Genomic DNA, 27,779 nt, shown 5'->3' with positions numbered 1-27,779 from the left:
TTTTATTTCCGACATTCCGGCATTTTCACCTTTCGCGACCTGAAAGGACCTGCCCTAACCCAACCAAGAGTGATATGCCCCCCAGCAGCTGGACGATAGCTAGTTCGCTTGTTCGTATGGGAATTTTTCGCTCAAAGCTCGGCGGGAAGACTCTCGGAAACCTCTCGGAAAACTCTCGGAAAACTCTCAGAAAAACGCTCAAAAGCTGCCCCACTCAAAAGCTGTCCCAAAAATTGACGGGCTCGACTCGAAGCGCTCCGCTGTGGCCAGTGCAATGATAACACCAATCCTTGGTGACAGTCCAAGACGAGCGTCCATGCGAATCGCACGGCACGGATTATACGATTCCCGAATTTTTGAATGCTCGCAAAATACGCGCCTTTGACGAATATCCGTACTTCGTGCACACTCGCCTTAAGTTGGCGCGTTTTTATTGCTCCGGCAAAAAGTAAAGTGTCTCATCATTCCGGCTGTTCCACGCTGTTTGGGGCAAGTGAAATGTGCGCATCGCATCCGCTCGTTCCGGTTTTCATCATAACGTGACAACAATTTTGATTTGGCTGTGACGCGAGTGTTTGTGCCGTAACTAAATACGGGTTTATTGTGGTGGTTGGTCGCTACTTCTGCTACTGCTCCTGCTGCCTGTTTGCCATTTTGCCATGTCATTTGCCACTTTTTTGTTGCCACCCAATTCATTTGCCATAATAAATGCAAATTCGAAGAGCTTGTCACCCACACACCAGACAAACACACTCACACACGCTCACACACACAAGGGCAGCGCGTCGTTTTTATGTTTGTGCTAAAGAAAATTGCAACAGCCAGCGCCTGAGGATATGCCACAGAAATGCACACGACACATTACACATACGCCTTGTTGCACACAAATTATGTAATATCGCATTAGGCGACCCCGCTCCACAATGGCAGCGAACTCCTCGGCTTCTGTTAGCATATTGATGGTTATATTCGTTGAGTTTCTAAACCGATAATCGACTGCACTGGGGGAAGCCAATTTGAGAATAAATTTATACATTCCCATCTTCAAAGTTCAATGAGCACAGCAATTCAAGAACCAAAGCAATATTGCAATCTTTGCAATTCATCCAGGATGGGACCCCCCTTAAAAATCAAGCTGAAGCTTTCTTAATATATGGATTTATATATTTTAACAGAAATATGTTTGTCTATTCTAAGATATATGTGGGTTTTTCAGCATCCCAAAAGTCAGCAGAGAAGCGTTTTACAAATAATTAGAATTGATACGAAAATCAATTTATGTCCACCATATAATTTATAACACATCTTAAGTTATGATTGATTGCTTATTATTTCATTGTAAAAAAAGGAAAGATCTGAGCAAATTCTTTTTAAATTGATTAGATGAAAAATATATTTAAAAGTTGGTATATATTTATGAAAAAATTTAGTTATTGTGAAATTGTTTTTACGCAAGAATAATTAGAAGGGATTTACCCAAGCGTGAGCATAAAAATAAAATTAATTTAAGATTTTCATACACTTTCCAACGAGATTATCATATCTTTTTGTGACGGCTAGAAACTCTATTAACGCTTCTCTGCCAAGCTTAAGAATGTGTTCCACTTTTACCTTAAAAAAATCCTACTTGTATAGGGTGTTTTTTTCTCAGTGCAGCTGCGGTCTTGGCTGCGCAGTGGGGTGTTGTTGTAAAACATTCGGGGTGGTGGTACATCATTCCTACGATTGCAGCGACTGGCGAATGTCGGACTCGGCGGCCACCAGCGGGGCACGCACCTCGATGCCTCGCACGGGCGCCCTGTCCAGATGCGGATTGAGATACTTGTACACCTCGCTGCGATTCAGATCGATTTTGCGCTCCGGCTTCTGGTACTTCATGAAGTTGACCCTGCGAACGGGCGAAGGAGTTGCCATTAAATTGAAAATAGCGAACGCAACTGGGGGGAATGTGCGGTGCAGTGCAGTGCATTGCATTGCAGTGCAGTGCAGTGCAGTGCTCCCGGGACCAAGAACCAGAACCAGAAGCACCAGAAGCACCAGAAGCACCAGAAGCACCGTACATATGCATGCAATGAACCGGAGAACATAAGAACAAAGAACAAAACGTCCAATGTGACAACTTACTTTTGCATGGTCAGGCCGAGACTGAGACCCTGCAGCTCCCTGGCGAATCGGGAGACGAGTGCAGTCCGTTTCCCCCATTGGTTAAGTACAAGACAGGGGCGGGCAAATACACACACACAGAGCAAAAGCAAAAGCAAAAGCAAAGAGAAGTTGTTAGCCTCATTAAAGAGTCGAGATGTGAGGATTGGGGGAAATTTGGATCACGGAGCTCGGAAAAAAAACTTACCTGAAGCGCTGGCGTGTTATATGCTCGCCATTGAACAAACGATTCCAAAATGCAATCTACAATGAAAATCAGAAGGCAAAGAGCAAGGAGAATATATATCCAAGAGCAAAGGCGGCGGGCGGCATGCATAAAGAACTCAACCGGAACGCACGAGGAAAGTCAAATCAACTGCAAGCCTTGTGACAGGACACACAGACGGATGAGAATTCGAATGTGAATGCGAATGCGAGTGCGGGTGCGAATCAGGATGAGTATGGCAATGCACAATGGGTCTCGTAATGCCAACGATAATGCCAACGATAATCATAATGACACTGCTAGATGATACTTATGTATATATGGGTTCTGGTTCTGGTTCTGTTTCTCGTTGTGGATTACTTTCTGGTACATCCGGGGCACTTCATCAAGCGAAGCCAAATGAAACACTACCTGGAATCGTAGCCCAGCAACGGGCTCTCGTACGGACAGCTGCTAATGCGCAAATTTATGGTGCAGTGGACGATGTAAAGAGTCGAGGCGAGTGAGTGCCCATGGAAAAGTGAAGAAGTGAAGAAAATGAATGCCTGCGATGAGCTAACGTTATGGTTTTTGGTGAACTGGCTGCAGGGGCACTGAGAAAAATTTTCGCCATATACCCATCCATACAGCAAATTGAATTGAGAGTTGAATTCTCTGATGAAAAAATGGAAGAGTACAAATAAATATTTGGCTATTGACATTTAAGTGAAAACAATTTTAACTCATTTTGCTTTACTTTTAAATGGACTAAATTAAAATAAATATTGACAGCAAATTTAATAATTCCTTAAAAGTTAAAAAATAATATTTCTGAAACCTTTCAGTAAATTTATTCAAATCACCTTAATTTCATTAAAATATATTTAATTTGTCTAAATCAATTGTTCGTATTAATAATGGTAAATGGAGGCTTTGGTGTAGTTTTTCTCGGTGCCAGTGTTTGCTTTGCGGGCAATGCGATGACGTGAAATGAGATGAGGGCCTGGCCACGCCAAACATGGCCAAACAAAGCCAACTAGCAGGGGGGTTTTTTGGTTTGCAAAGGCGAAGGGTACGGGCACGTTATCCAGGGAACTCTACCCACCCGAGAGTGCTGCCCGTGATGAGCTCCGCCTGGGCGCTCAGGGTCTCGGCTATGAACTCATCGTTGTAGGCATCCTTGGGACGGTACCAGCGCCGACCGCCGGGAAGGACCAGCGGACGTTCCGAGGATGGGACCAATGGCCCAAAGGCCCGCTTCGACCGCCGGGGATTGTTTTTGCGCACCAAATGCTCCTCGAGCTCCTCAATGACATCGTGTCTCTAGCAAAACCAAACAGACGGGCGGATAGTGCACACGCCCACGAGGGAAAAACAAAAACAGGAGAAAAAAAAAAAAAAAAACAAAACCAAAAATTGAGGGCCATGGGGGAGTAAAAGAGACGGGAAACAATGTTGAAGGGCTTTCCACTTGGTGCCTACTAATTGTCTTTTGGTTTCTGCATTTTTCCCCTGCCGCACGCCGCTGCCAGGGCTTTATTATTCAACTAGAGAACCATCTTGGGCACAACGCTACAAATAACTTGCTGTTGGCAATTTATCAAAATTTAAACTCGATTAAAGCTAACTAACTACGTTTGGAAGCGCACATTATGCTGCAAGTAGAAAAAGACAAAAACCAAATGGCATTTTAGTTAATTTGATTTGTGGACACGCAGCTTGAAGCGAAGACAGGAATGTTGGATGGGGGGTGTGAGGTGTGTGGGGGGTGGTCTTAGCTTCACAAAGCTCAAATGAGAAGGTCCAGCTGCCGGCAGCTGGATAACATAGCTCAAGGCATGTCCAAATAAAAACTGACTTCGGTACTCAACCGAATAGTTTGATGCCTTGCAGAATGTCCGCCTTGTTTTTTTTTTTGCGTCGTGGCGCAAACTCTTTATACAAACTAAAGCTGCTTTTCCCAAATAGAAATAAATCAGGCAGTAAAGCATTTTCGGGGATAGTTATTTCGCAAAGACAGCTTACTAATGGGAAAGTACATTCTAAGGCAGCACACTCTTTCAATTTAAAATATTCTCACTCAGGCATAATTTATGGCTTTGTTGATTTATTTTAAGCTCAGAAGTATAACAAATTTAAATTAAGGCCAAAATACTATATAAAATTCCTTTTTATGGTTTCTGATAAACAAAAATCTAGCAACAATTAAATCAGAATATTAAAGCTAAACAAGAATCTAAAAACACATACGGTTATTCTGTGTGCTAAACATTTTTGTCAAATAAATATATGTTTAAGTGCGTTATGGGGGTTTGCTTTTAAAATGAAAATTAGCAAATTTAAATTGATTGAAAAAGTTCTATACAATAAGGGACATCATATTTTCTTTAAATACTTTTTCAGGTTGCAATACAATTTTAATAATATCCTTTAATAATACCCTTCAATTTATGTTTTTCAAACTTCCCCTAACCTTTCTCATATAAATTTCATCAACAAGTATTAATATTTAATTAAGGCCTACCAAAGCCTATAGCAAATCATCTAGGAGAGGAAAATACACACTATAGAAGAGGTGGTAGAATATTTTTCTGCCCCATCACTCAGACAATGAAACATTTCCCATAAAGCAGGCCGCCTAATCCTGTTGCTCTAAATAGTTTAGCAGGCGTCCCAGTCGCAGGTAGTGAAACAGACAGACCCGGACTCTAATGCCATTAAAACCTGCTAGACCCAACTCATGACAGCCTAATTACATTAGCTGCCCTGCCAGGGATTTCATTTTGCCATGGCATCCAGACTCACAGGCTCCCAGGCTCCCAAAGCCAGTTGCCGGCACTCACCTTTTGCTTCTTGAAGGTCTGCTCCTCGGACAAAGGCTCCTGCTGCTCCAGCAGCTCCTTTTCCAGATCCTTTTTTTTGTCCTTGGCCAGGCGATTGTCGCCAGTGGAGCGCGATATTTCCGCCACTTCTCGGTCATTGGCATCGCATCTATCCTCATTACTCTCACATGGCCCCAGTGGGTTGTCACTGCCAGATATGGATATGTCCTTGCCTGCAGGATATTCAGTGGGTTTTTGGGGGTTTGGTGGTTTTGGGGGCAAGGATATACGCAAAAGTGCGCCATTAGAAAAATTTAATTACTGTCGACCTGGGCATAGTTTTTTGCACCTGCATCCTCCGTTTCGCCTGCAATGGTGGTGATGGTGGTGGTGGTGGTTTCCCCATCCTCCTGGTTTTCATCGATTTGCGGCAGTTGCTTCTCCTGCTGTTGCAACTTGAAAGTGGGCAGCAAATCGGCCAGCTGCTTGGTCACCGCATCCAGGGTGGACTGTATGGTGGAGGGCAGTGACGAGAGGGCGGCCAGTTGTCTTTGCACATCGGCCAATTGGCGCTCCAGGGCCAACTCTTCGTCCGTTTTAGTTGGAGTGCTAACGATTTCAGCCGGAGGTGTTGATACAGTCGGAGTCTCGACTGATTCGGGGTCAACTCCGGGTGAGTCCGGTTTCGATTCGCAAACCTCCTTGGGGGCATCGGCCTTCTCCGGCTGCTCGTCCGGCACCTCGCTCTCCGGCAACTGCTCCAAATTCGGCACCTCGCTATCCGTGGGCAGTGGCTCCTCTTCCTTCTCGGGCTCCGGGTCGGGCTCCTGCACCTGCTCCTGCTCCGCCACCACCTCGTCCTGCTCGGGTTCCTCCTTTTGCTCCTCTTCTTTGGCTGGTGAGGTTTCCTTTGGCGCCGGCTTAGCTTCCGGCTGTCACACGTAAACACAAATTAACTTCTGATCCGTACAGCCAACAATGCACTCAGCAAAAAAAATATTCCCTAAAATTATTTTTGTTTTCTTTTACATTTTTTTAACAATTTTCTTTTTCTGTAAAAGAGGAAGTCTCATATCTTAACATCACTTAAGGTTTAAAAGTTACTCTTTAAAAAAATTAAAATTAGTATTTTTTTAAAGCTCTTTTATACAATAAAAAGACAGGTTTTTATGCCAGTTTTTTATCAGCTCAAGCTATCAGTATAAAAACTAAGACTAGCGCAGTAAATTATTAGTGATGTTGCTTGCAGCGCTATGAAAGTATTAAGCCAATAGCTTCAAATAAAATAAAATGAGAGACCAAAATTTAAGGCCTTTCTCAAAGAAAAGTAAAGAGACGTCAATAAAACTGTTTTAAATATATTTAATGTAATTTCAGACTTTAACTGAATACAACGTTCTTAACTAGAGGCCATTTTCAAGATAAAATGTGTAAATGTTAGAAAATATGCATTTGCATTTCGGCTGTCCGAATTTCTAAACTAATTCTGTGACAATCGAATCTTTTAAAAATTTTAGCTTAAAAGTAATCATTGTATTCAAACAGAATAACTTTTTTCCAACTCGATTTGATCTTAACTTAAGCCTTAAGCCGGATACTGGGAAATTGGCCGTATTGCTTACAGCCTAACTACTGTCAGGTTTTCGGGAAAACCCTATAGCTTATAAAGCAATTTTTTCTGAGTGTATGTAGCGTAAACTGTGGCCACTCACCATGGGCGATTTATCTCGTGGGGCCGACTTGACAATCGTCACCTTGTAGGCATTGGCCGCCCGGCGCTCCGCCTCCAGCATTTGCTTGCTCTTCGGCACGGGACGATTGGGCCGCTGCAGGAAGGTGGACCACTGGCGGTTCTCCTTGTCCTTCTCCAGCTTGGTCTTGGTCACCTCCTCGTTGAGCGAGCGCAGCACATCGCTGGACATGCAGACGCCCGGCTTGGGAAAGATCCTATAGAAATTGACGCTATCATATGGTGGCATGTTAGTTAAATAAGGATGTAGGTGTAGGAAACGGGTGAAATTGAATGGTACGCACCCGAGTACATTGTGCTCCTTGAGCACCTCCGACTCGCCGGACAGCACGGCTGCAATTTCCTCCTCCACCAGCTTAATTTCCTGCGGTTCCGACAGCGCCGAGCACGGGCGATCGGGCAAATCGGGCAAGTACAGACCCCCATTGGAGACGGCTTCTTCTGCTGGCCGGGCTGGTACATCCCCATGCCCGCAATTGTCTTCCGAATGCACTTCCGACACGGCTTGGCGACATTCCGCCAGCACATGGACATCCACGTCCACAGCAGGAGCAGCCGCAATGGTGGCGAATGCCCTGGGAGGCGGCACGAATGGCTCCGGTTCCGGAGTGCGGGCATTTGTGGCTTCCGTCCGCTGGGACAGCGATGGAGTCGCTGGAGACGGCGAATTGGTTGGGGATGGCGATTGCGATGGCGATGGTGACTTGGTCAACGAACCCTCGCTCATCGGAAACTTCGTAAGGCACTCGTAGGCGTCCTCCTCGTTCTCCCTGCAAAGTGGATCAGTGCCGAAAAAAGTGACCACAATTTATGAAGGAAAGAATGGAATCGAAAACAAAGCTCGAAGGAAGTCGGCTACCCTATAAACACTCTACGTTTATCACCTTTGCTATTAGCTTATGCCCCATTTCAAAACAACCTCATTAAAACAATAAAGCTTCGGAATATATTCCTATGATGTTGGAAAATGAGAGCATTTTTAGCTATAAGGATTAAATTGTTTGTCTTTACGTGAATTCTAAAAATTATTTAATTATATATTTAACAGTTATTTTGTTTAATTAAAAAAATAATGTTTATTTTTATACAAACTCAATATATTGCATCTTAAGCAGAGCTATTAGATTCCGAAATTTTAAGTGCAATAACCAGGGACCGTAGTGATTATTATTGAGAAATAATGTTAATAACTGAGACATATATTTTTTTTGTGCTCCATTCTTGCATTCGAATTATTTTTTTTTTAAAAAAGGAAAAAAATATAGAATTCGAAAATGGGTTTTTGTTTCGTCTTAATATACTAAGCTTACAAAATAATCTCTTCCAAGAATACAGATTAAAAATAGTTATCCGACTTTGATAGAAAGTTGTTGATCGAAAATTATTGTTTTTTGAACGACATTTTTCCGATCAAAAAAGCTTACAGAACAATCTCTTCCATTTTATATTACTTAAAATGATATAATGGCAATAAATGTAAAAGAATCAAACAAAAACTATAGCACCCTCTGCAAGGGTAAAACTAAGCGTTCTTGGGTTGTAAATTCGCTCAGCTGTGATAAATGGTCCTCGGCGGATGGGACACGAAAGGCAGGAGCCAAAGGGACTAGAAGCTGGGAAAGGAAGCTCACCGGTAGACGCCAAAGTAGAAAACGCTGCCGCTGTTCATAATGAGGCGGTGGGCCTCGTCGTGGCTGAGGGGCGTGGCAGCCGTGTCATTGATGCGCACAATGATGTCCTCGACCCGCAGTCCAGCCTCGTCAGCAATGCTGCCTTCGGTCACCTATCGTTGGGATTTGAAGCATGTGGACATGGTTAGATGTAGATGCGGATACCATCACCAAATCAGATACGGATGGGATGCGAGTGCGAGTGCGAATGTGAGACTGAGGCTGAGATACTCACACAATGGATGCGATAATGGGAGAATTTCTATTAGTCGACGACGGCGGCGTCGCGTGCTAAGTGCATAAAAATAAAACGCGCGCCAAATGTCAACAAAACAAAGAGCAGAGGACCAGAAGACCCAGACCCCAACACACAGGCACACAGGCACGCACAACCAAACAAACCGAAGACAATGCCCACGAGGGGGGTGTTCACAACGAGGGCTGCTCGAGAACAAGTGGAAACTCATTAACGTCACTTCAATTAAGTGGAGCAAGTGGAATTACCCATGTCTAGCCACTCAAATAAAATATTGTTTTATGAATGGTTATACAAAGTTTGATCCATTATCTTGGCTTAAAGTATTCATTTGATTTGAACAATCTACAAAAGTTAATCAGTAGTAATAGAAAGATCAAAAGAAATTTTTATTTGAGAATTAATTATAATTATTTCAGGGTTATTATTTATTATTTTATTAATGTTATGTGTTACAGAATTTTTGATAAATTGCACCTTTTTTTTAATGAATATTTTTTATTAGGTTTTCCATTAAACAATCAGAATGTATCTGTGCTCTAAAAGTTTTGATTTTGGAAGAGAATTTCAACTGAAAGCTTTTCTCTGATAAAAACAACAAAGATTTGGTTTTAATTACCCCCGAAAGTACCACCTTTATTTAGATTCTGCATATTATTGTGCTTTGAATTATAATTTATTCTCTTAGCTATCATCTTCAAAAGATATATTTTAAATGTTCATTTGGCAAACTATATATCATAGTGAGTGATATAAAAAGTTGTGAGAACAACAAAAACTAAACACAATAGTAGCTTTATGGCTTTTGTGGGTAATAAAGTACAGACAAATTGGCGCAAATTGAGCATTTAAATTGTAGGTATTCATAGGGATAAAATTGTACAGTATATATGAGGTTTCAACAAGCCATAAGTTATATACGAAATTGGAATCGACACGGCAAAGATTATGTTTCTTGGTAACAAGAACAAACTCTTAAGGGTTTAGTTTCCACACAATTTTATTGTATAATTCAGTTGGTTTTGTAACACTTTCGCAGGCAAATAAACCCCATTGTTTTGGCGGTGATTGTTGTCGTTTCCGTTATGTGAAAGCCAGGCTCATAACCAGAAAGTCACGACACTGGCTGTCAAGAGGACTTAGTAATGCAAATACTGCAGGCGAGCAGCCGCAAGAGGAGGTGGACAAAATGGATGGCACTCGCAGGGGATTCCCCCAACCAAGTTCGGAGGTCTGATTTCTTCCATTCTCCCAGGGGCCTCTTGCATTTCACTTATGCCGGAGTCAATTTCCAGCGGTGAATTCACAAGGCAAACACTCGACATCGACGGAGCTTGCGAATATTTATAGAACACAGGCTTAGGGCATCGCCTGGATATAACATACATATATATAAGGCTAAGGGTGGGGCAGAATCAACAGAGGTTTTTCAAGAGATTACGAAAGATTGTTTAGTGTTTGCAGGGCCAACATGTGGAGGTGTGTGTTTTCGCACACATTCCATAAGGCAATATTAACACGAATCGATATGAGCATTTTAAAAATGGCTTCTTAAATATATATATTTTAAGCGGCTTACATGTTCTGAAAAGATTTATAATAGTCAAGTCATAAAGAAAGAATTAATCATTTAAATTAGGTTTTCACTATATTTTTGTAGCTTTATACTAATTCTCTGATCTATTGAATTTTGTGTTTTTAATATATTTTAAATTGTGTATTTGCATTTTTTCAATAAAAAATTCTGCATAATTCAATAATTGACAGTATTGATTAATTAAATTTTTGCGCTCTAAAACTAATTTTTATAATTCATATTGACTATTAACAAGATTAAAATTGATATAGCATTATCTTAATTGATTTGCACTTAAAGTATAAATAATAATAATTTGTTTATGTAAAGTAAACACATTTTGTTAAGAAAATGTATATAGTAAAATGCAAAGTATGTGTTTTTTCCCTTGACTGTTTATATTATGCTGCGGCTTAAATTGATTTATTGAAATCGAGAGGAAATGGACTTTTTAGCGGCCCTCGTATTTTGATCATTTATTGTGTGCGTTTCACAGTTTGCCAATTAAAAATCGCATTTGTTTCGGATTTACGTCGATGTTTGGCCGATGTTTTTGCTGTTGTCAACACAATGTTACAAAATGCGAGTTGCCAAATACAATTTATGCACAGGCAACACAAAGCACAACTGCAACTGAAACACAATTAAAATTTGACAAAAGTTTATTGCCGCTGCCATTATGCGGCTCATTAGCGGGAAATGTATGGGCCTGTCGATTAGATAAACAAAAGAGGGGGAATTACTTTAATTAACTAATTTGACCATGCTGCCAATCCGAACGGACACACGCATCGCGTTACGTAATTGCAGCCGAAAAAAAAGGGTATCGCAAAACACTGAATTGAATCCGTCAGGTGATTAGATGATCTATGGCGATTTTTCCAAACGGCTAACGAAAACACACAGGTGGGGCATTTGGCAGGTGACTTTAAGAGGTGGTGCACTGGCAGAAGGGTACTATATAGAACTCTGTAGGATTGGATCGGGCCTAACCTTAACCACCGTCAGCGGATAGTCGTAGTCCGCCCCGCCCACCAGGCGAAAACCCCAGGGCACATTATCAAATCGGCACATCTTAATGTCGAGCACCATTTCGACTTGATTTATTCCGATTTATTCTGTTTTTTTTTTCCGATTTATGTTCACGACGATTTTGTGCTCGCTTTTCCGGAGCTTTGTGGTCGGGGCAAAGGCAAAACGTTCGAATGCAGCGCTGGCAACCAACTGTTGGCATCGCCGTGCAGCTCGACAATCGGGCGGCGATCGGAGCGATTTCGCACACTGTCGCCAGCGGAACCTCATTGAAGCATACTTTCCACCTTGCCGCAACATGCTAATGAGGCTGCCACTCTGTCAGCCGTCGAGTTTGCCTCCCGTTGCCCCCCAGAAATCTCGCTTTATCGTAATCGCAATCGACAGCAGTCAGAGTCTCTTAGCGGCAAAGTAACAGGTTCGGCGAAAGGGTTCTGGAGTGGGTGGAATTTTGACGGTGATTACACTTACACAAAACCATTGATTAAACTGTAAGATTCTGTACAAAACAGCAGATAAAACTCATGAAGTAGTTATTGAAAATTCGGTATTTTCCCAATCTTCTTCTACATTTTTATTACTTACCCTTTTTACTTTATTTATTTTCTAAAAAATATATTTTATTAAAATTCATCTCTTAAAACAAGGAGAAGACATCAAAATAGTACTATTCTTGCTCACCCAGTTAAAAAAAACTTAGAATTAGAACTATTAGATTATTGAATGCTTGCTTAATTCTAGGTGCCGATTTTTCTTGTTAAGTTTTAAGTTACTTCCTTAATATAATTTTGGCTATTATCTGACTGAAAACTGTTAAGACTCCTAGAGTCACTGTTCGAGTTAATATTTGTCGGTCGGCGACGATGAATATATAATTTAATATTATAATATATTTCTTTTTCCGGTTTTGGAAGTGTTAATTTCTTACCGATCATGTAAAAACAGCGAATTTCTGTTTCCGAATAGTTGAACTTCTTAATATTTTTATCACACAGATTAATCATTTGCCCATGATTAAGCTAATTATTTTGTGTTTGTTGCTCAATGTATTGTAATTAAAATAATTACTATTTAGCTGTAAAAACATATATTTTATTTTTGATGTTCTCTGAAGCACAACACATTTGTCGGAATATTTTGTTTATACAAAATACCTTAAGTGCTTTTATAACAGTGCTAGGTTTTGAAATTCTGGGAAGAGCTTAAAATAGAAGCATGCATTTTAGGTTAAGCCGTGTCTAAAATATTGGTAGTAAAGGGGATATTTAGGTGGAAGGACTGCGATTTTGCAGTACAAAAGCACAAGAAGCCATTGAACTGCATTGGAGAATACTAACAAATTTAGTGGTATAAATAGCAGTTGCAGCTGAAAGCAATCAGCACAGACTAAGGATGTTTTGCAAGGAAAACAGTGCAGTTCATGGCCTCCGGCTCCGGCTGCGGCTCCTGCCGCTGCTAATCGCTGTTATCCCGGGTGCTCTGCTGGTGGTCATGGCCAGTGGTCACCAGCTGCCCCCCGGCAGCCACAAACTTTGTGGTCCCGCCCTGTCCGATGCCATGGATGTGGTGTGCGCCCACGGCTACAATTCGTTGTCCCAGAAGCGCGCAATTCAGCCGCCAGTGTCCAATGAGTTGAAGAATGGGTGGTGGCAGGCGCTGGCAGAAGCAGATGCTGGTGCTGATGCTGGCTACTCCTTCAGTCCCCTGCTGACCAACTTGTATGGGGCTGAAGTCCTGATCAAGACGCGTCGCCACAGGAGACACCTGCCCAGTGGCGTTTACGATGAGTGCTGCGTGAAATCCTGCTCCTACGAGGAGCTGGCTGCCTACTGCCTGCCCAAATAGGAGACTTAGCCCCAGCATACATACCCATACCCATACACATACCCATACCCATACACATACAAATACACATACACATACACAACACAACACTCGTAATCCGATTCGTAATTCGTAATCACTTATTTATGCAGCACCAACTTTGACTAATGAATAAAAGTAGACAGTGCAAAAAGAATTTGTGTGAGCGGCAAGAACAACAGTCAAAGGAAAAGTTCTAAGGGAGGCGTGAAAGGCGTTTTGGTTGCCAAGATGCCTCTTCTGGCCCCATTCAGCTGGCTCTGGCTATGTCACTGGCTTTTGGCCTACTCCAGCCTCGCCCAGGCGCGCGTTGGTAAGTATTATACGACAGTGTAAAAGGGGACCAAGGAGATGGGTTCTTTAAGACCAAGGACTCATTTGCTATTCATAAATGCAAGGCTTAGCTCGGCCTGGCTGTTTATACATAAATTGTTTAATTGGCTGACAGCAAACGCCCACCGAGGCCCAACCACCCACAAATTTTCCAATAGGCGGCATTTGCATAAGTCAGCTTTGACATTGAACGAGTTTAGCCAAGCGTTCGAGGTGTTCGAGAAGAAAAGGCAACTCCGAAATGCACTCATCGTTGCCTAACACAATTTGACACTGTGCTTTTTGAGGATAATGTGTGTTGAGCCAGAATTAGACCTCGACCCCGACCCCGACCGAGACCCAGTTCCCGGAGCTGTATATAAGCCAGCTCTTTTGGGCCAAATAGCATCAGTTACCTTTGGACTCGACCCAACAAAGACCAACTGCTACGAAGACTACCCCCACAAACAACCATGTGCAAGTCCGTGTCCCTCCTTTCGCTGCTGGTTGTGGCTCTCCTGGCCTGCTCCTCGGTGCACTTGGCCCAAGGACAGGAACTGACCTTTACGATGTGCAGCCAAACGCTAACGGAGATAATGAACCTGGTGTGCAAATCGTTCAATTCCATGATCGCACAGAAGCCCAGCTTGCGTAAGTTTCACTGGCCTATCCAGAACGCGAATCAGAACCTGAATCACCACCATTTTACAGCCAGCAATGATCTAGATGACCCCCTCAATCCTCTCCAGTTCGTTGAACAGAATGAGATTGAGGATAGCGAGGACTTAGACACTTCGGCCTATGGGAAATACTTCCGCAACTCCTTGTCCGCCATCCGACGACGCACAAGGGAAGGCATCGTGGACAGGTGCTGCAAAAGGTACTGCTCGATTAAAACCCTCAAGGAGTACTGCGAAGTGCCCTATTAGATCTGTACCCAATTGACTGGCTCTACCACACTATCTCTGGACTTGGAACCAACCATGTGCATACATACTTGTATACACTACAAACGATTCTTTTCCAAAGCTTGTTGCATCTATGAACGATCGAAATATTTTAAACATATATACTGTTTTTGGCTTAAGCAAGCAATGACAGTAACTGGTAATATACCATGAATATTTTAAATGGAGAAAGGGTTTCTCGACACAAAAAACTTAAACCATACTTAAGATCAATCAATATTTGAAGCACATCAGTTGATGCTTAAAAGGAGAGCACGCAGAAAATCTTTATTGATAATACATATCGTCAAGACAATTTTGCACAATATTTTCAGAGATATCAACTTCTAAGATAGAGTGCCATAAAACTTTGTGATAGCTCTATTTATGTCATAAGCAAACCAATTGATTTCCATAAGATAATCACCTTCGGGAAAGGGTAAAATTTTGGACATCCGGTGGCTTATTAAATCGGTTGAAATTTTATCGAAGATTAGGTCATGCTGCGTAATAAATAATTTCATACCTAAAGTGTCAGCAAAAACCAGAACCATACTCACATCAAATGGACAGGGGTGATTCAGGTTTGTATGGTTTCCCAGAAATCCGTAAAAGTAATTAAACGTTGGGTTAGCTGAAGGATTCAGCAGAAATCGACAGACATCCACAGTAATATTAAATAAGAAAGGTCTATATCCATTAAATCGTTTGTGCAACGATAGATTTAACTAAAATGGCAATTCAGTATTTATAGCTAATATACACGAAAATAAAATTAAAATAAATAAACTTTACCTTTATCTTTTTCACGGGAGTCTTGAATAAATTTACTTTCATGTAAACGTATTTGTAGGTTCGATTAACCGACTTTAGAAAGCAATGTTCGAATTCATCGAATTCTTTATCCAAAGAAGTGCATTTTACATTCGTAAATTCGAACTTCGAAACGTTCTGTAGGATTCACAAATGTATAATTGCTCTTTACATGAGTTCGAAACTGATCTGCTGATAATATACCTGCTTGATCAATAAGAAAAGGACCAAAAGCACAAAAATTCTTGTTAGATCTATGGACATGTTGTAAGTTTCAATTTCAAGCAGATACTAAATGGGTAACATTTTTCGGTTCATGGTGTCATTTATATTGAAAGATTCAACTAATTAGTGTATTTGTGTATGGTAATTGCCCAATTTCATGGAATTTAGCTGAAATGAATTTTTAAAAAACTAATCTCTCTGGGATCAAACTATTTAACGAAAATTAAAGTTTAATACAAACTCGTTTTGTATGAATACAAATTTAACTAATACGTTCACTTTAAAACCCTTTACGTAGGGTAACTTTTTGATATCTGTTGTAGGCATAACATAACTTTTGTGTTAAACAATCTGTGAAGCTCGTTGAAATCTGTATTTCCTTTCCAACTTGGAACAGAATTCTGTCCCCTCGGTCAATAAATAATTAACTGCAATGAACGACAATGAAAAATCAATGTAAAACCCGTTTAATTACCAATCATGTTGGCCAATCTGCAGCAGTTTGAATACATAATTTATTTAATAATTTATACCCAGGCGATGTATTCAGGCCCTATACATTCATATCTACATGCATAACATCCCGTGTTCCGATTCATTTCGCGTGTCTGTCTCTGATTTCCGATTATAAATTATGCGCATACATTCAACAAACATGTGCATATATATATCATGTTCAAGAATGGAAATTGAGTAAGCTGTTATAACGACTGAACAAAAAAGAATACGTGAGGTTTTTTTTTTCCAGGCGGGCCATATCTTTTCAGTAATCTTAGGTGTCTTCGGAAGGTTAATAGAAGGTTCACGTTTTGGGCTTAGGAGCACAATACCGCAGTAATTCCTCCACACGGCACGGCTTTAAACAGCACTCGTCGAAGACTCCATTACGGAGACGTCGTGTCTTAAGCATCTGGCCGGCACTTTCTCCAAACATCCTAGCCAGGAGCACACTGTCCTCGAAGCCCTCGATAAGGTTGAGGTTAATGGGATCTGCGACTGTTTAGATTTGTGTTAAGTTAAATATTCGTTTTTTGATAATACAAATAACATTAATGTACAAATCTTACTGATCTAACATTAATTTTAATGCCTAAGAATTTATAAAAAAACAAGAAGGAAAGCAAACTTCGGCAAGCCGAAGTTCATATACCCTTGCAGCTATTGCATTAATTAAATACTTTTGAAAACATTTAAATTATGATTTACTTGAGTATGTGCTAAAAAAAAACATTGAAACTTGATGATTTGCAGCTCAATTATTAGATAGTTATTTTATATATTTTTATTATTTCTATGGGAGCTATATGCTATAGACGTCCGATTTTGATAAAATTTATACCATAATTCTGAAATAATTAAACATTGCTATATGTCGAAGAACTAAACAAAAAATTAAAAAACAGAAAAGTTATAATTTTTTTTCATTTATTTTTCCGATTGTTCCTATGGGAGCTATATGCTATAGTCGTCCGATTTTGATGAAATTAAAACCGTAATTCTGAAATATTAAACCATTACTATATCTCGAAGAACTAAACAAAAAATTAAAAAACAGCAAAGTTATAATTTTTTTTCATTTATTTTTCCGATTGTTCCTATGGGAGCTATATGCTATAGTCGTCCGATTTTGATGAAATTTAAACCGTAAATCGGAAATATTTTACCATTACTATATGTCGAAGAACTAAACAAAAAATTAAAAAACAGCAAAGTTATAATTTTTTTTCATTTATTTTTCCGATTGTTCCTATGGGAGCTATATGCTATAGTCGTCCGATCCGGCTCGTTCCGACTTATATACTACCTGCAATAGAAAGACAACTTTTGGGAAAGTTTCATGCAGATAGCTTTAAAACTGAGAGACTAGTTTGCATATAAACGGACGGACAGACGGACAGACGGACGGACAGACGGACAGACGGACATGGCTAGATCGACTCTACTAGTGATGCTGATCAAGAATATATATACTTTATAGGGTCGGAAACGTCTCCTTCACTGCGTTGCAAACTTCTGACTGAAATTATAATACCCTCTGCAAGGGTATAAAAATATGCAATTTTTACGCATGAAATATCAAAATCAAAATAAAAAGTTGTTTTTGAAAATATGATAGCAATTCTTAAAAATTATAAAACAGAAAACTATTTTTACAAAAATTTACATTTTCTTGTAAAAGTTTAAGTTATTTAATTATCAAACTTTTTAGTATTTGCATTAATAATAGCATTGTTGCTGTTTTTATGTTTGTATAGCTTCTGAAGATAATCAAAAGGAGTTTAGTTTCATGCAGGTAGCTTTAAAACTGAGAGACTAGTTTGCGTAGAAACGGACAGATGGACATGGCTAGATCCACTCTTTTAGTGATGCTGATCAAGAATATATATACTTTATAGGGTCGGAAATGTCTCCTTCACTGCGTTGCAAGATTCTGACTGAAATTATACCCTCTGCAAGGGTATACAAAAATTGAAAAACATCGAAGTTGTATTATGGGATTGTTCCCAAGGCAGCTACATATATGACACATATACCACCTTCAAAAAAAAATATCCTTTTGACGAAAGTTTAGACCAGATGGCTTCAGAACTGAAACCCTAGTGGGCAAAGAAACGTACGGACAGACGAAAATGGATAGTGTATAGACTAGATAATGTCACACTGCGTTGCAATCTTCTGACTAATATTGTTAAACTCTCTGGAAGGGTATACCAGTAAACATACCGGAAGTTCGCTTGGTCATCGCATTGAAGCCATAAATGCAAAATTGGGAGAGGGCCTCGGGCAGTTGACTGCCACAGAGCTTCATGCTGGCCTGCACGCTGCCGATCATCAGGAGTAGCAGGATCAGGCCGTGGAGCAGGATCCTCCTTTCTGGATTTGGGTTCGGGTTCGGGTTCCGTCGCATATCGCCGGAGTGGATGAGTGGTTGTCTGCCAAGTGTGTGCCGGCCACAACTGTTTGGCTCCCAGTCGACGACAGAGGGTTTTATATGAACCCGATTTGGATCCGATCCGAGTGGCTTCTCTGCTCCGCATATCCAGCGTCTGAGCACTGTCGAAATGCATTAGCCGCGGTGTCAGTTAGCACCATAGTTCGGTCTGGTTTAGTTCCTCGCCCGGTTCACTGTGTGTGTTGTTATTTATCCCCACGTGCAGGCATTAGATGTCGGAAATTTTGAGCTTTTCTTGGGGGGTCTTACGCATATCAGCTGACGTTTGTTTACGTTCTCACCCAAGAAATAACGCACGGATCTTGATTGCTGAAAAACAAGATGACGTGCATTGAGTTTCCTTTGGCAGTTGTGGGTGTTCAACACTCTTGGCATGGTGTGCCATAACTCATCTTAAGTTGGAAAACTTTAAGCAAAAAACATTGTAAATTTCAATTTCAGTGGGTTAAAGCAGCCAGTGTTGCTTCTTAAAATTGGTTTACGTAATGCATTCAGATTTTCATGACTTTGTAAAAAAAGTTTATAATAAAAAAAAAGGAAACGAAAAAAAGTTTTAACATTGTGTTCAAAATGTTTTTTCATCAATTGAAAAACATTCTTAAGCTCTAAAAACTAAGCTTATTAATTCTTTGATTTTTTAAAACTTTTTTGATATAATCATATATTAAAATTCCCTTCCTACTGCCCATATTAGTTTTTTAAATTTTTAAAAGCAATTAAAAAACTAAAAAAAAACCTTTAAATGCAAGAAACCATTTTCAGAAATTAAAGGCATTAAACAGACTTCATTAACCTAAAACAGGAGCTGCCTTATATTATTAATCATATTTACAGCCTCTCCAAGGCAATTGTCATTTTCTCATTTAAATAAAAACAAGAAGTTACTCCCTGAATTGAATTGTCACAAAAACAATAAGGCCACTTTTGTAATCTCATTATATTGGCTAAGTGCCACTTTAGCGTTTTCCGTAGTTTTCCGCTTGAATATGATAAGACGGCTGAGCCTTTGAGTCCTTCCAAATCAGGTAGATTTTTACCAGCAAGCCCTGAATTATTATCGCTGCAAATCTGTGGGTCAAAAGAGGTACTTATCTGTGGGAAATCCCGGCCACTGATTGGAAGTTGCCTACTTGTTTTTTGTATCGGTCAATTGTATGCGCCTCTTCGTTAAAAAAAACAGCAAGTCCCAAGGGGAAATGTGAATCGAATTGAAACTGAGTGTATTTTTCCGTTCGTTTCGCCTCTGCCATTGTTTTGCTTATTAAAATCAGAACGTCATCTAATTAAAAATTCATAATTTCCATTATTGTTCTCGGAAAACAAGGGCACCACCGCACTGGAGGTGCTGAATGGCAGCTGCCTCTGGGTGGTTGGGTGTGCTGTTTTTATGGGTGGGTGGTGGTGCTGGTGTTGGTGGTGTTGGTGGTGTGGGTGTTGATGGGCCGGGGATTACCCACGCCGCACAGCTGGAATGCCGGCGGGTTCAAAAAGCAGGGGACACACTTCTTTTGTTGCTGCTGCTGCTTGGAGAGTAACTTTATTTGCTTCCACTAGGAAATTTACAATGAAATATATTTGAAAATTTGATTACGTTTATAGTTAGGGTTAAGTGTGGGAAAATGAATTGCAAAACGCCTGCCGGTCGGGTGGCGCTGGTCCTCTAGTCCTCGTCATCCGACCCTTCTGTGCCTCCTATTGCCGCCACAAAATCTTAGCCATATCTGTTATATTTTTGGGATCTGGTTTGTAGTTTATTGGATCTGTTGTCTGATTTTTGGGATCTCTGATTTGGTATCTGCTGGTCATCAGGCGCAGTACTCCATGATGTCGTCGTAGGTGCAGCCCTCCTTGCAGCACTCGTGGGCAATGCGTCGCCGGTGGCGTCGCAACTTGCGTCCACTTCCGCTGGCCGGTGGCTCCGATGCCGATGCCGATTCCGAGTCCAATTCCGTTTCCGCCTCCTCCTCCGGCTGCTGGAGCTTGCGGACCAGGGACCGCACTCTATCTTTGTCCTTGGCTCCTTTAAAACAAAAAGGGAGTTATATGTGCTTCAGGCTAGGCAGGACACTCGACTTACCCTCGCTGCGCCTGACCCTGCGTATAAAGCCATTAACACAAATCATTTCCAATGCCTCGATCAAGACCTCGCCGCACATCTTGCGACGTGCCTGGACCGGCTGCAGCAACTGCGACACGGCGGCCAGCAGGAGCAGCAGAGCTAGCCCCAACCTTATCAGGCTCATCCTGCTCAATCTGTAAGTCCTGTGAACTACGCTCGCCGGGCATGAAAGGAATGCCTCCTGTGTCTCTCTGGAACGCCTCTGCAAGCTATCTCGAACTCGTCGCGCTTTTTGGCCAACCGATCGATGGGCATGCCAAATGAAACTGATCTGTGGAGTGGTTAGTGTTCAGCACGTTGCCTCGCTAATCGCTAATTGACTGACTGACTACTTGGCTTGACTTTGTGACTTCGTGTTTTGGGCCACCAGGTAGAAAGCAGCAGCTCAGCAGCTGAGCAGCTCTCAGGTCAGTCAACCAGTCAGCTGCGGGGAAATCTTAAGGACTTACCAGGTTTTTCTTATTTCAATGCTCGAGCAGCCGGCGGGCAAATGCCACGCAAATGGCCTTTCCCAGCCAGGAATTGCCCGCCTTAGCCAAAGTCAAAGTCTAATCTCGATCCTCACTTCATAGAACAGAATTACCTACAAAATTGATCAGCCTTTTGATATATTGTCAAAACAGAAGTGCTTATATCAGCGGTATATTTAGAATATCTTAAAGACATGGCATTTATTAAACTTTCAGAAGGCTTCTGCCTTACCTTTACAAAAACTTGAAAATATTGTATATTAATATAAATACTTGGTTTAACATTCAAGAAAGTAAATGATTACCTTGTAAAAATAATTATGACTTTTCACATTCAAGAAAATAAACTGTTATCAAATTATTACTAATTTAAAAGGGTATTAAACAGTATTGAAAAATTAAATTTGAAACTAATGTGCTCTTTTAAATAGTATTTATAAATATATATTTAAATAATTGCCTTATTCCCCATGATCTTATCTATTTCTCCTGTCAGGATACTTCTGGCACATCAGTGACCTGCACCTTGACACCATGTACTCCACCCGGGGTGACATCTACCGGAGCTGCTGGCAGTTGGCTCGATCGGTTTCCGGTACCGGTGGCAACAATGCGGCTACAGAGGCACCTGGCACCTTTGGCCACTACAACTGCGACAGTCCGTGGAGCCTGATCGAATCGGCAGTGAAGACCATGAAGGCCAAGCAGGGCGACAACGTGGAGTTCGTCCTGTGGACCGGAGACGCCCTCTCGCACTCTGCTCAGCCGCTGTCCGAGCAAAAGCAGCACGAGATCCTGCAAAATATCACGGATCTGCTGCGCAGGAGCTTCTCCTCGCAGTTCATCTTCCCGGTTTTGGGTCACGAGGACGGTAGCGGCAGCTACCGAAGATTGGGCGAACTGTGGCGCCACTGGCTGCCCTCCGAGGCGCTGGTGACCTTCGACCAAGGCGGCTACTACTCCATCGAACAGACCAAGAGCCGGCTGCGAATCGTGGCTCTAAATACGAATTTTATGCGACTCGAATCCGATCCGGATTCTAGGACATCGCATAGCTTGCGATGGTCATCTGAATACTATACGGAACCCAAGGCATCCGTTAGCTCTATTTCGGCCGAAGATGAACTGCTGGCAGAGCAACAATGGCTCTGGCTAGAGGAGGTCCTCACCAAGTCCAAGGAAAAACAGGAAACGGTAGGAAAAAAGTAATTTTAATTAGTATTTTATTTACTTTGCGAATCGCAGCCAAACAAATTGACTTCGTAGATTAAATATCATACTAAAATTAATGTTAAAAAAATGATATCAATAATATTTCTTATTAATAAAATTAAAGCAAGAACATTAAAACCAACTTAATAAATCCATATACGTGAAAATTGTTAATTGTAAAACAATACAAATATTAAAAAGTATAAAGTACCATATTAAAAAATAGCATACATTATTAATTTTCTTCCTTTAGGCTTTGGTAAATATCAATGTAATATATTTATAAAATGATCTCTATAATGCGACAATGTTTGTTACTTAATTTGGCAACAAAAGAATTTATTCCATTGAATAATAAAACACAATAGTTTAATGTTGGCGGGTCGTAAACTCAAAGTTTAAAATTTTCAGTAATCAATGAGAGATTTAAAATGATTTTACATAAGTATATATTAAATATTGTATATGGGCCCTCGGCCATCACATGCCAGAGACTCCAATCGCACAGTGTGCTGCCCTTTTGATTAATTACAATATTTAATTTGCAACTGAGGGAGCTGATTTCATTATATCCGTCTGTTGGATTAAATGAACTGAATCTGTTGACACTTGTCCCCAGGTCTACATAGTGGGTCACATGCCGCCGGGCGTGGACGAACGTCATCTGGGGCCCCGGCACAGTCAGGTGACCTTCACGGAGCGGAATAACCAACGCTACCTGGAGATGGTCCGTAAATTTGCCCCGGTCATCCAGGGCCAGTTCTTCGGTCACCTGCACTCGGACACCTTCCGCCTGATCTACGATGCCAAAGGTATAACACTAGTTTCAAATTTTCTTCTGTCAAATGCCACATTGATTCTATAAAGTAATTGAAAATATAATTATATATCAATCAAATATATATACATCCATAATTTATAAAAATTAATCAAATTCTGAAAAAAACTGTAGTTAAAGTGCAATTTAACAGTTCTATTTGTTTGAACTTGGCATTTTTAAGCTGAAAATATTATTTTGAAATCACAGAAAAAAACCGCATATTAAAACTAAATATTAAGATGTTTGAATGTTACATCGTTTTTCAAAATATAAACTTACTTAAAAAAAACTAAAAACATGATAATGTAATTATTAACATATTTAACTTGTTTATCCTATAGGAAAATTGTATATTTAATTTTTTTTTTTTTAATTTTAAACTAAATTTTTCACACTTTGATTTAAACACAACACCCTTCGTGGCTTAACCAGTACCGAATTTGGATTTACCAAGATTTTAATGGTTCACATTAAAATATTTTTAAGCTGAAAATATTATTTTGAAATCACAGAAAAAACCGCATATTAAAACTAAATATTAAGATGTTTGAATGTTACATCGTTTTTCAAAATATAAACTTACTTAAAAAAAACTAAAAACATGATAATGTAATTATTAACATATTTAACTTGTTTATCCTATAGGAAAATTGTATATTTAATTTTTTTTTTTTTAATTTTAAACTAAATTTTTCACACAATAACAAATAATTGAGTAAATTATGTGAAATTGTATAAAATAAGTACATAATATATCTATTTTAGTTAACTTAATGTACCATTTTCTAAAATTTCTTTTCCCTTGCAGGCATTCCCATTTCGTGGCTGATGATTGCCCCATCGATTGTGCCCCGCAAGGCCGGCATCGGCTCATCGAACAATCCCGCCCTGAGGCTGTACAAGTTCGACACTGGGAGCGGCCAGGTGCTGGACTACACCCAGTTTTGGCTAGACCTGTCGCAGGCCAACCGGGCCGACGAGCCCACTTGGGTGCTGGAGTACAACCTGACGCAATACTACGGCCTGACGGAGATCTCCGCCGGAGCGCTGCACCATTTCGCCGAGCGGTTTACGGGCACAGACCCATCCTGGTTCTTCAGGTAATTGGATTGGGTCGATTTATGCCCGTCTTGATTGATACGACCGGTAATCCTTAAAGCGCACAGATAAATTTGCTTGCGGAAGCTTCACTTACGCTTGCATCCAGAAAAAATAAAGAACGAAACTAATCAAGAACATTTTTCTTGATTTACAATTGCACACGTTCGTTCACAAAAATTGAACGCCGTTCGTAAACAGCATACCTTTCCGTATATAAAAATTGCTCGCCTGCTGACGCTCTTTTCCCCCGATTGTTCACAGTAATCGAACGCCGTTCATAAAATCGTTCTAAAATGTTTAGACTTTATTGTTTTGTAAGCAAGATACGAGTTTTAAACCCCATTTGGGCTTTATTTTTTACCGTTTTTAGTGGTTTTTTTTTCTGGGTGTCGAAATAGTGTCGATTTTTCTAATAACTAATTATTTCAGTAAAAAGATAAACACTAATTGAGAATGTTTTCTTAAAAATAATATTGTTATTTTACTTATGTTAAACAATTTTTTTCACTCTTAAAAATCATTGCCATTTTTCAATCCCCGAACGACACTTCACTGCTTAACATTTTTCTGCCAAATTTATCCAATTATCCCCGTAAAAGTACCTTTAAAATCATTTAATCATCATTTTTATTACCGTAAAGCATTTTTTCGTTTTAGTACACATTAAAAAAAATGGTAATCTTTTTTTTTATTTTTTCGTAATCTGTTACCCCTTTTGAGCCCAGTTCTCACTGAAAACCATTCCTTTTAGAAAAGCCTTTTCTATTTGTTGTAGGCTTTAAATAAATTGCACTTTGGCTGAAACAAAAATCTCAATTATTTACTAAATAAATATACAATTTAAGACGATAGAAATTTATTGAAATAGTTTTTTTCTTTATTTCATTTCGATAAGAACCTTTTTAAAAAATCTACACATTTTGCCTGCATTATAAACACTCTCGACTATTGCATTTTTAAACAATTCAAGAAAGTGTTGAGCTTGAGAGCTGAATTTAAGGGGCCACAGGTAGACACATTCAATCAGGCCACAGTTGAGCACTTTCACCCGCCCAAGAGGTGCTGCAATATGTAAATCAAAACGGGACATAGCGGGTCGGCTAAGAGCATTTATGAAAGCCCAGTTGCCCGACTGGCCGGCCGATACAGGCCGCAATGCAAACAGGGATAGGGATAGGGACTTCAAATGGCACCCATACTCCCGACTCAATGCTATTTTTTCACCGTTTTCCCACTGTTTTTCCCCCCTAGATACCACCGAGCCAACACAGTGCGATATCAGACCGGGTCGGACTGCTCGGGCCGCTGCATGCTCAATCATTACTGCGCCATCACGCGCCTGGACTACGATGAGTTCCGGGTCTGCTTGGAGAAGGAGCAGCTGGCGCTGCTGGGACACGCCCCCACCGCCCGAGCGCCCACATCCTGGAGCTGGCTGCTCGGCGTGCTCGGCGCTTTTTATGGCCTCCACACAGGGTGGGTGGCCGGGCGATGCAACAATTGCCACATCCAGCGAATTTAAGCGTTCTCGCTTAAGCGGAACCATATCAAAGTGGGGTTGAGCCCCAGGATGCGCACTCAGTCACTCAGAAATATAAATCGTCCTTAAATACAAAAATTAGGACACATTTTATTTTTTCAAAATTGACGTATATTTTAACAAGGTAATAATGTTTTAGAAAAAATGATAGTTAGTTGAAATCAGAGAATAGTAATTTTTAAAATATTATATTAAAGAAATATATAAATAATTAAAAGTAACATTTTTGGATTAGTTTAAAACAGAGTTATTTCTAATCCTTAAAATTTATGAAGTTATCAAAGAAATTTTCAAAATTTATAAATTTATTTTAAGAAACTAGTTAATTTATGAAGAAATTCTTAAGAAATGCCTAAAACAATGTATTTATTTAGGATTTTTTATTTTGGTTGCATAGGTACACAATTTGGAAAAAGTAAACTACTATTACTTTGTAGCTTTTTTAAAGTTTTGTTTTATTACACATTTATTCTTTATATTGAATAGCTAATAGAACTTAATTTAATTTATTGTTTTTTTGTAATATTTTGCGTTTTATTTTTTACTTTATTGTATACATTGTTAAAAATACAATACAATGCATATAGTTATATAAATAAATTTTAATGAACTTCTATTTAGGTACGATTTTTTCTTTTCTGAGTGTACCGATGGTCATATAGATAGAAATGGAAATAGGAATGTGAGAGCAAAAAAGGACGAGAAGGAGGATGACTTGCTGAACGGGCTGAGCAATTCCTATATACAAGTATAGCGCTAATTTACTCTCAATTATGCTGCATACGAACCAGTATGCGTGCCATATCGTTTGTGTGTGTGATATGATTAGAAAGAATCGTCTCTGCATGTGTATTCGCGGATATATATGCCTCTATGTATATGTGTATTGTATGGACTTGGATATGTATATGTTTATCTGGATGTACTTATTGTATATGAAATAAACGAAAAATTTTTAATGTTACTGACCTTGCCCAATTCGTTTTTCGGTGGCGCCATTTCGTCTCCAGATTCGATAAATATTTAAGCAACAAATTGTGGTGTAAATAAATGTGTTAATTTGCGCAAACAAGTCAGCAGTTAAATAAAACGATTGCAGATGTTAGCCGGCGGACGGGAAGGGAAGGAACGCTACGAGGGTTCCGGCTTTTTTTATGGCCCAAACCATTTAATGGCGAAAACCGCATCGCAGTCGTATAAAAAAGTCATTGCCCATGGCTGGGCCAAGTCGAAGGAGTCATGGACGTTTGTCTCACTATAGTGAAACATCCATATGGATGTGCAGAAGTATTTAAGGGGTATTCCGAATTTCCGTTGGGTAGTATATTCAGCGGAAATCAATTCATTTCATTTAATTTGCTAAAAAATGAACAGAATTTAAAGCAAGCCTCAATGAAAATTAAGTACTTTTTTTTTAAAACAGTTAAGAATTCATGATCCCAATGTGTGTTGTATGACAACAAACAAACTTCAATTGATATTGCATTAATATTTACAATAAAAAATCAAAATGAAATAGTATTCTCCAAATAATTAATACAACCAAACAGCCCTAGTTTATTTTAAGTGACAAGCAAAAATTTTCTGAAATGCTCCTTTCGGTATTGTTTATTAATATGTTGTGCTTCTTTTACTCAGACTCTAAGTCTCAGAGTTGTCTATATATTTAACAGCTAGGTAAGAAAACAATTGCAAAAGTCAAACAAACTTGCCAACAAACATTTTCTCCTTCTTCAAAGTTTAGGTAAGTCACATAGTTCCAAAAGTTCCATAAAGGTGCATATCTTAGTCTTTAAAGTAAATTTAAGAAGCGCTCCTTCGGTGATTTTCAGTCGCCAAAGCAACTTAGTTTTCCCATTAAGCGGCGGTAGATGGATTCCAGTGCAATTATGTGCATAATATATAGGCATATCTATCTGGGAAGTCAATCCGCATGCTAATGAATGCCTTT

General features: G+C 39.9%; 6 protein-coding genes across 19 annotated transcripts; 3 read left to right on the top strand and 3 right to left on the bottom strand.

Moving 5' to 3' along the window:
* Positions 1-295: 295 nt before the first annotated feature.
* LOC128258799 (acid sphingomyelinase-like phosphodiesterase 3b) lies at positions 296-26,602 on the top strand. 5 transcript variants are annotated; one of them, XR_008267995.1, is made up of 7 exons: positions 296-448; positions 13,430-13,629; positions 21,652-22,349; positions 22,987-23,179; positions 23,996-24,287; positions 25,540-25,952; positions 26,450-26,602. XR_008267995.1 is itself a non-coding variant. In XM_052990690.1 (6 exons), exons 2-6 carry the CDS (start codon positions 13,548-13,550, stop codon positions 25,808-25,810), a joined length of 1,536 nt encoding a protein of 511 aa, XP_052846650.1. In that variant the 5' UTR covers positions 296-609; positions 13,430-13,547; the 3' UTR covers positions 25,811-25,989. The 5 variants fall into 5 exon arrangements, 1 of the variants encoding a protein (XP_052846650.1); XR_008267994.1 differs by having other exon boundaries at positions 296-500; XR_008267992.1 differs by having other exon boundaries at positions 296-609.
* On the bottom strand, positions 1,192-11,727 carry LOC128258798 (cell surface glycoprotein 1). Of its 10 annotated transcripts, none has more exons than XM_052990685.1 (9): positions 11,415-11,727; positions 8,551-8,702; positions 7,204-7,689; positions 6,882-7,131; positions 5,519-6,101; positions 5,191-5,402; positions 2,351-2,406; positions 2,125-2,163; positions 1,192-1,888 (listed from the first exon to the last, which is right to left on the bottom strand). In XM_052990685.1, the coding sequence occupies exons 1-9, from the start codon at positions 11,511-11,513 to the stop codon at positions 1,720-1,722; spliced, it is 2,046 nt and encodes a 681-aa protein (XP_052846645.1). In that variant the 5' UTR covers positions 11,514-11,727; the 3' UTR covers positions 1,192-1,719. The 10 variants fall into 10 exon arrangements, with proteins under 10 accessions (XP_052846645.1, XP_052846646.1, XP_052846638.1 ...); XM_052990686.1 differs by having other exon boundaries at positions 6,882-7,116; positions 11,415-11,726; XM_052990678.1 differs by lacking the exons at positions 2,125-2,163; positions 2,351-2,406 and adding exons at positions 2,780-2,821; positions 3,453-3,670 and having other exon boundaries at positions 11,415-11,725.
* Positions 12,590-13,420, top strand: LOC128258812 (probable insulin-like peptide 1). Its single transcript, XM_052990713.1, has one exon. The coding sequence runs from the start codon at positions 12,846-12,848 to the stop codon at positions 13,296-13,298; it is 453 nt and encodes a 150-aa protein (XP_052846673.1). The 5' UTR covers positions 12,590-12,845; the 3' UTR covers positions 13,299-13,420.
* On the top strand, positions 14,058-14,669 carry LOC128258815 (probable insulin-like peptide 2). The gene is made up of 2 exons (XM_052990716.1): positions 14,058-14,279; positions 14,340-14,669. The coding sequence occupies exons 1-2, from the start codon at positions 14,102-14,104 to the stop codon at positions 14,555-14,557; spliced, it is 396 nt and encodes a 131-aa protein (XP_052846676.1). The 5' UTR covers positions 14,058-14,101; the 3' UTR covers positions 14,558-14,669.
* LOC128258817 (probable insulin-like peptide 3) lies at positions 16,111-18,588 on the bottom strand. Its single transcript, XM_052990719.1, has 2 exons — positions 18,338-18,588; positions 16,111-16,609 (listed from the first exon to the last, which is right to left on the bottom strand). Exons 1-2 carry the CDS (start codon positions 18,519-18,521, stop codon positions 16,416-16,418), a joined length of 378 nt encoding a protein of 125 aa, XP_052846679.1. The 5' UTR covers positions 18,522-18,588; the 3' UTR covers positions 16,111-16,415.
* LOC128258816 (probable insulin-like peptide 4) lies at positions 20,083-21,009 on the bottom strand. The gene is made up of 2 exons (XM_052990718.1): positions 20,644-21,009; positions 20,083-20,586 (listed from the first exon to the last, which is right to left on the bottom strand). Exons 1-2 carry the CDS (start codon positions 20,807-20,809, stop codon positions 20,372-20,374), a joined length of 381 nt encoding a protein of 126 aa, XP_052846678.1. The 5' UTR covers positions 20,810-21,009; the 3' UTR covers positions 20,083-20,371.
* Positions 26,603-27,779: the final 1,177 nt, after the last annotated feature.

The sequence above is a fragment of the Drosophila gunungcola genome, assembly GCF_025200985.1.
Source record: "Drosophila gunungcola strain Sukarami chromosome 3L unlocalized genomic scaffold, Dgunungcola_SK_2 000003F, whole genome shotgun sequence".
NCBI classification, from domain to species: Eukaryota; Metazoa; Arthropoda; class Insecta; order Diptera; family Drosophilidae; genus Drosophila; species Drosophila gunungcola.
The sequence above is the reverse complement of the archived record's forward strand: the minus strand, read 5'-3'. Positions and strand labels throughout refer to the sequence as shown.

Bases quoted from the DNA above. Each gene is read 5' to 3' on its own strand.
- LOC128258798 (XM_052990678.1), bottom strand. From the start codon at position 11,513: ATGGTGCTCGACATTAAGATGTGCCGATTTGATAATGTGCCCTGGGGT. The intron at 8,703-11,414 runs GTTAGGCCCGAT...TCCCAACGATAG, and splicing joins ATCCGCTGACGGTGGTTAAG to GTGACCGAAGGCAGCATTGC. The intron at 3,671-5,190 runs GTGAGTGCCGGC...TGGTTTTGCTAG, and splicing joins AGACCTTCAAGAAGCAAAAG to AGACACGATGTCATTGAGGA.
- LOC128258812 (XM_052990713.1), top strand. From the start codon at position 12,846: ATGTTTTGCAAGGAAAACAGTGCAGTTCATGGCCTCCGGCTCCGGCTG.
- LOC128258799 (XM_052990690.1), top strand. From the start codon at position 13,548: ATGCCTCTTCTGGCCCCATTCAGCTGGCTCTGGCTATGTCACTGGCTT. The intron at 22,350-22,986 runs GTAGGAAAAAAG...ACTTGTCCCCAG, and splicing joins CCAAGGAAAAACAGGAAACG to GTCTACATAGTGGGTCACAT. The intron at 23,180-23,995 runs GTATAACACTAG...TTTCCCTTGCAG, and splicing joins CCTGATCTACGATGCCAAAG to GCATTCCCATTTCGTGGCTG.
- LOC128258815 (XM_052990716.1), top strand. From the start codon at position 14,102: ATGTGCAAGTCCGTGTCCCTCCTTTCGCTGCTGGTTGTGGCTCTCCTG. The intron at 14,280-14,339 runs GTAAGTTTCACT...ACCATTTTACAG, and splicing joins CGCACAGAAGCCCAGCTTGC to CCAGCAATGATCTAGATGAC.
- LOC128258817 (XM_052990719.1), bottom strand. From the start codon at position 18,521: ATGCGACGGAACCCGAACCCGAACCCAAATCCAGAAAGGAGGATCCTG. The intron at 16,610-18,337 runs GTATGTTTACTG...AAATCTAAACAG, and splicing joins GATGACCAAGCGAACTTCCG to TCGCAGATCCCATTAACCTC.
- LOC128258816 (XM_052990718.1), bottom strand. From the start codon at position 20,809: ATGAGCCTGATAAGGTTGGGGCTAGCTCTGCTGCTCCTGCTGGCCGCC. The intron at 20,587-20,643 runs GTAAGTCGAGTG...TTTGTTTTAAAG, and splicing joins CAGGGTCAGGCGCAGCGAGG to GAGCCAAGGACAAAGATAGA.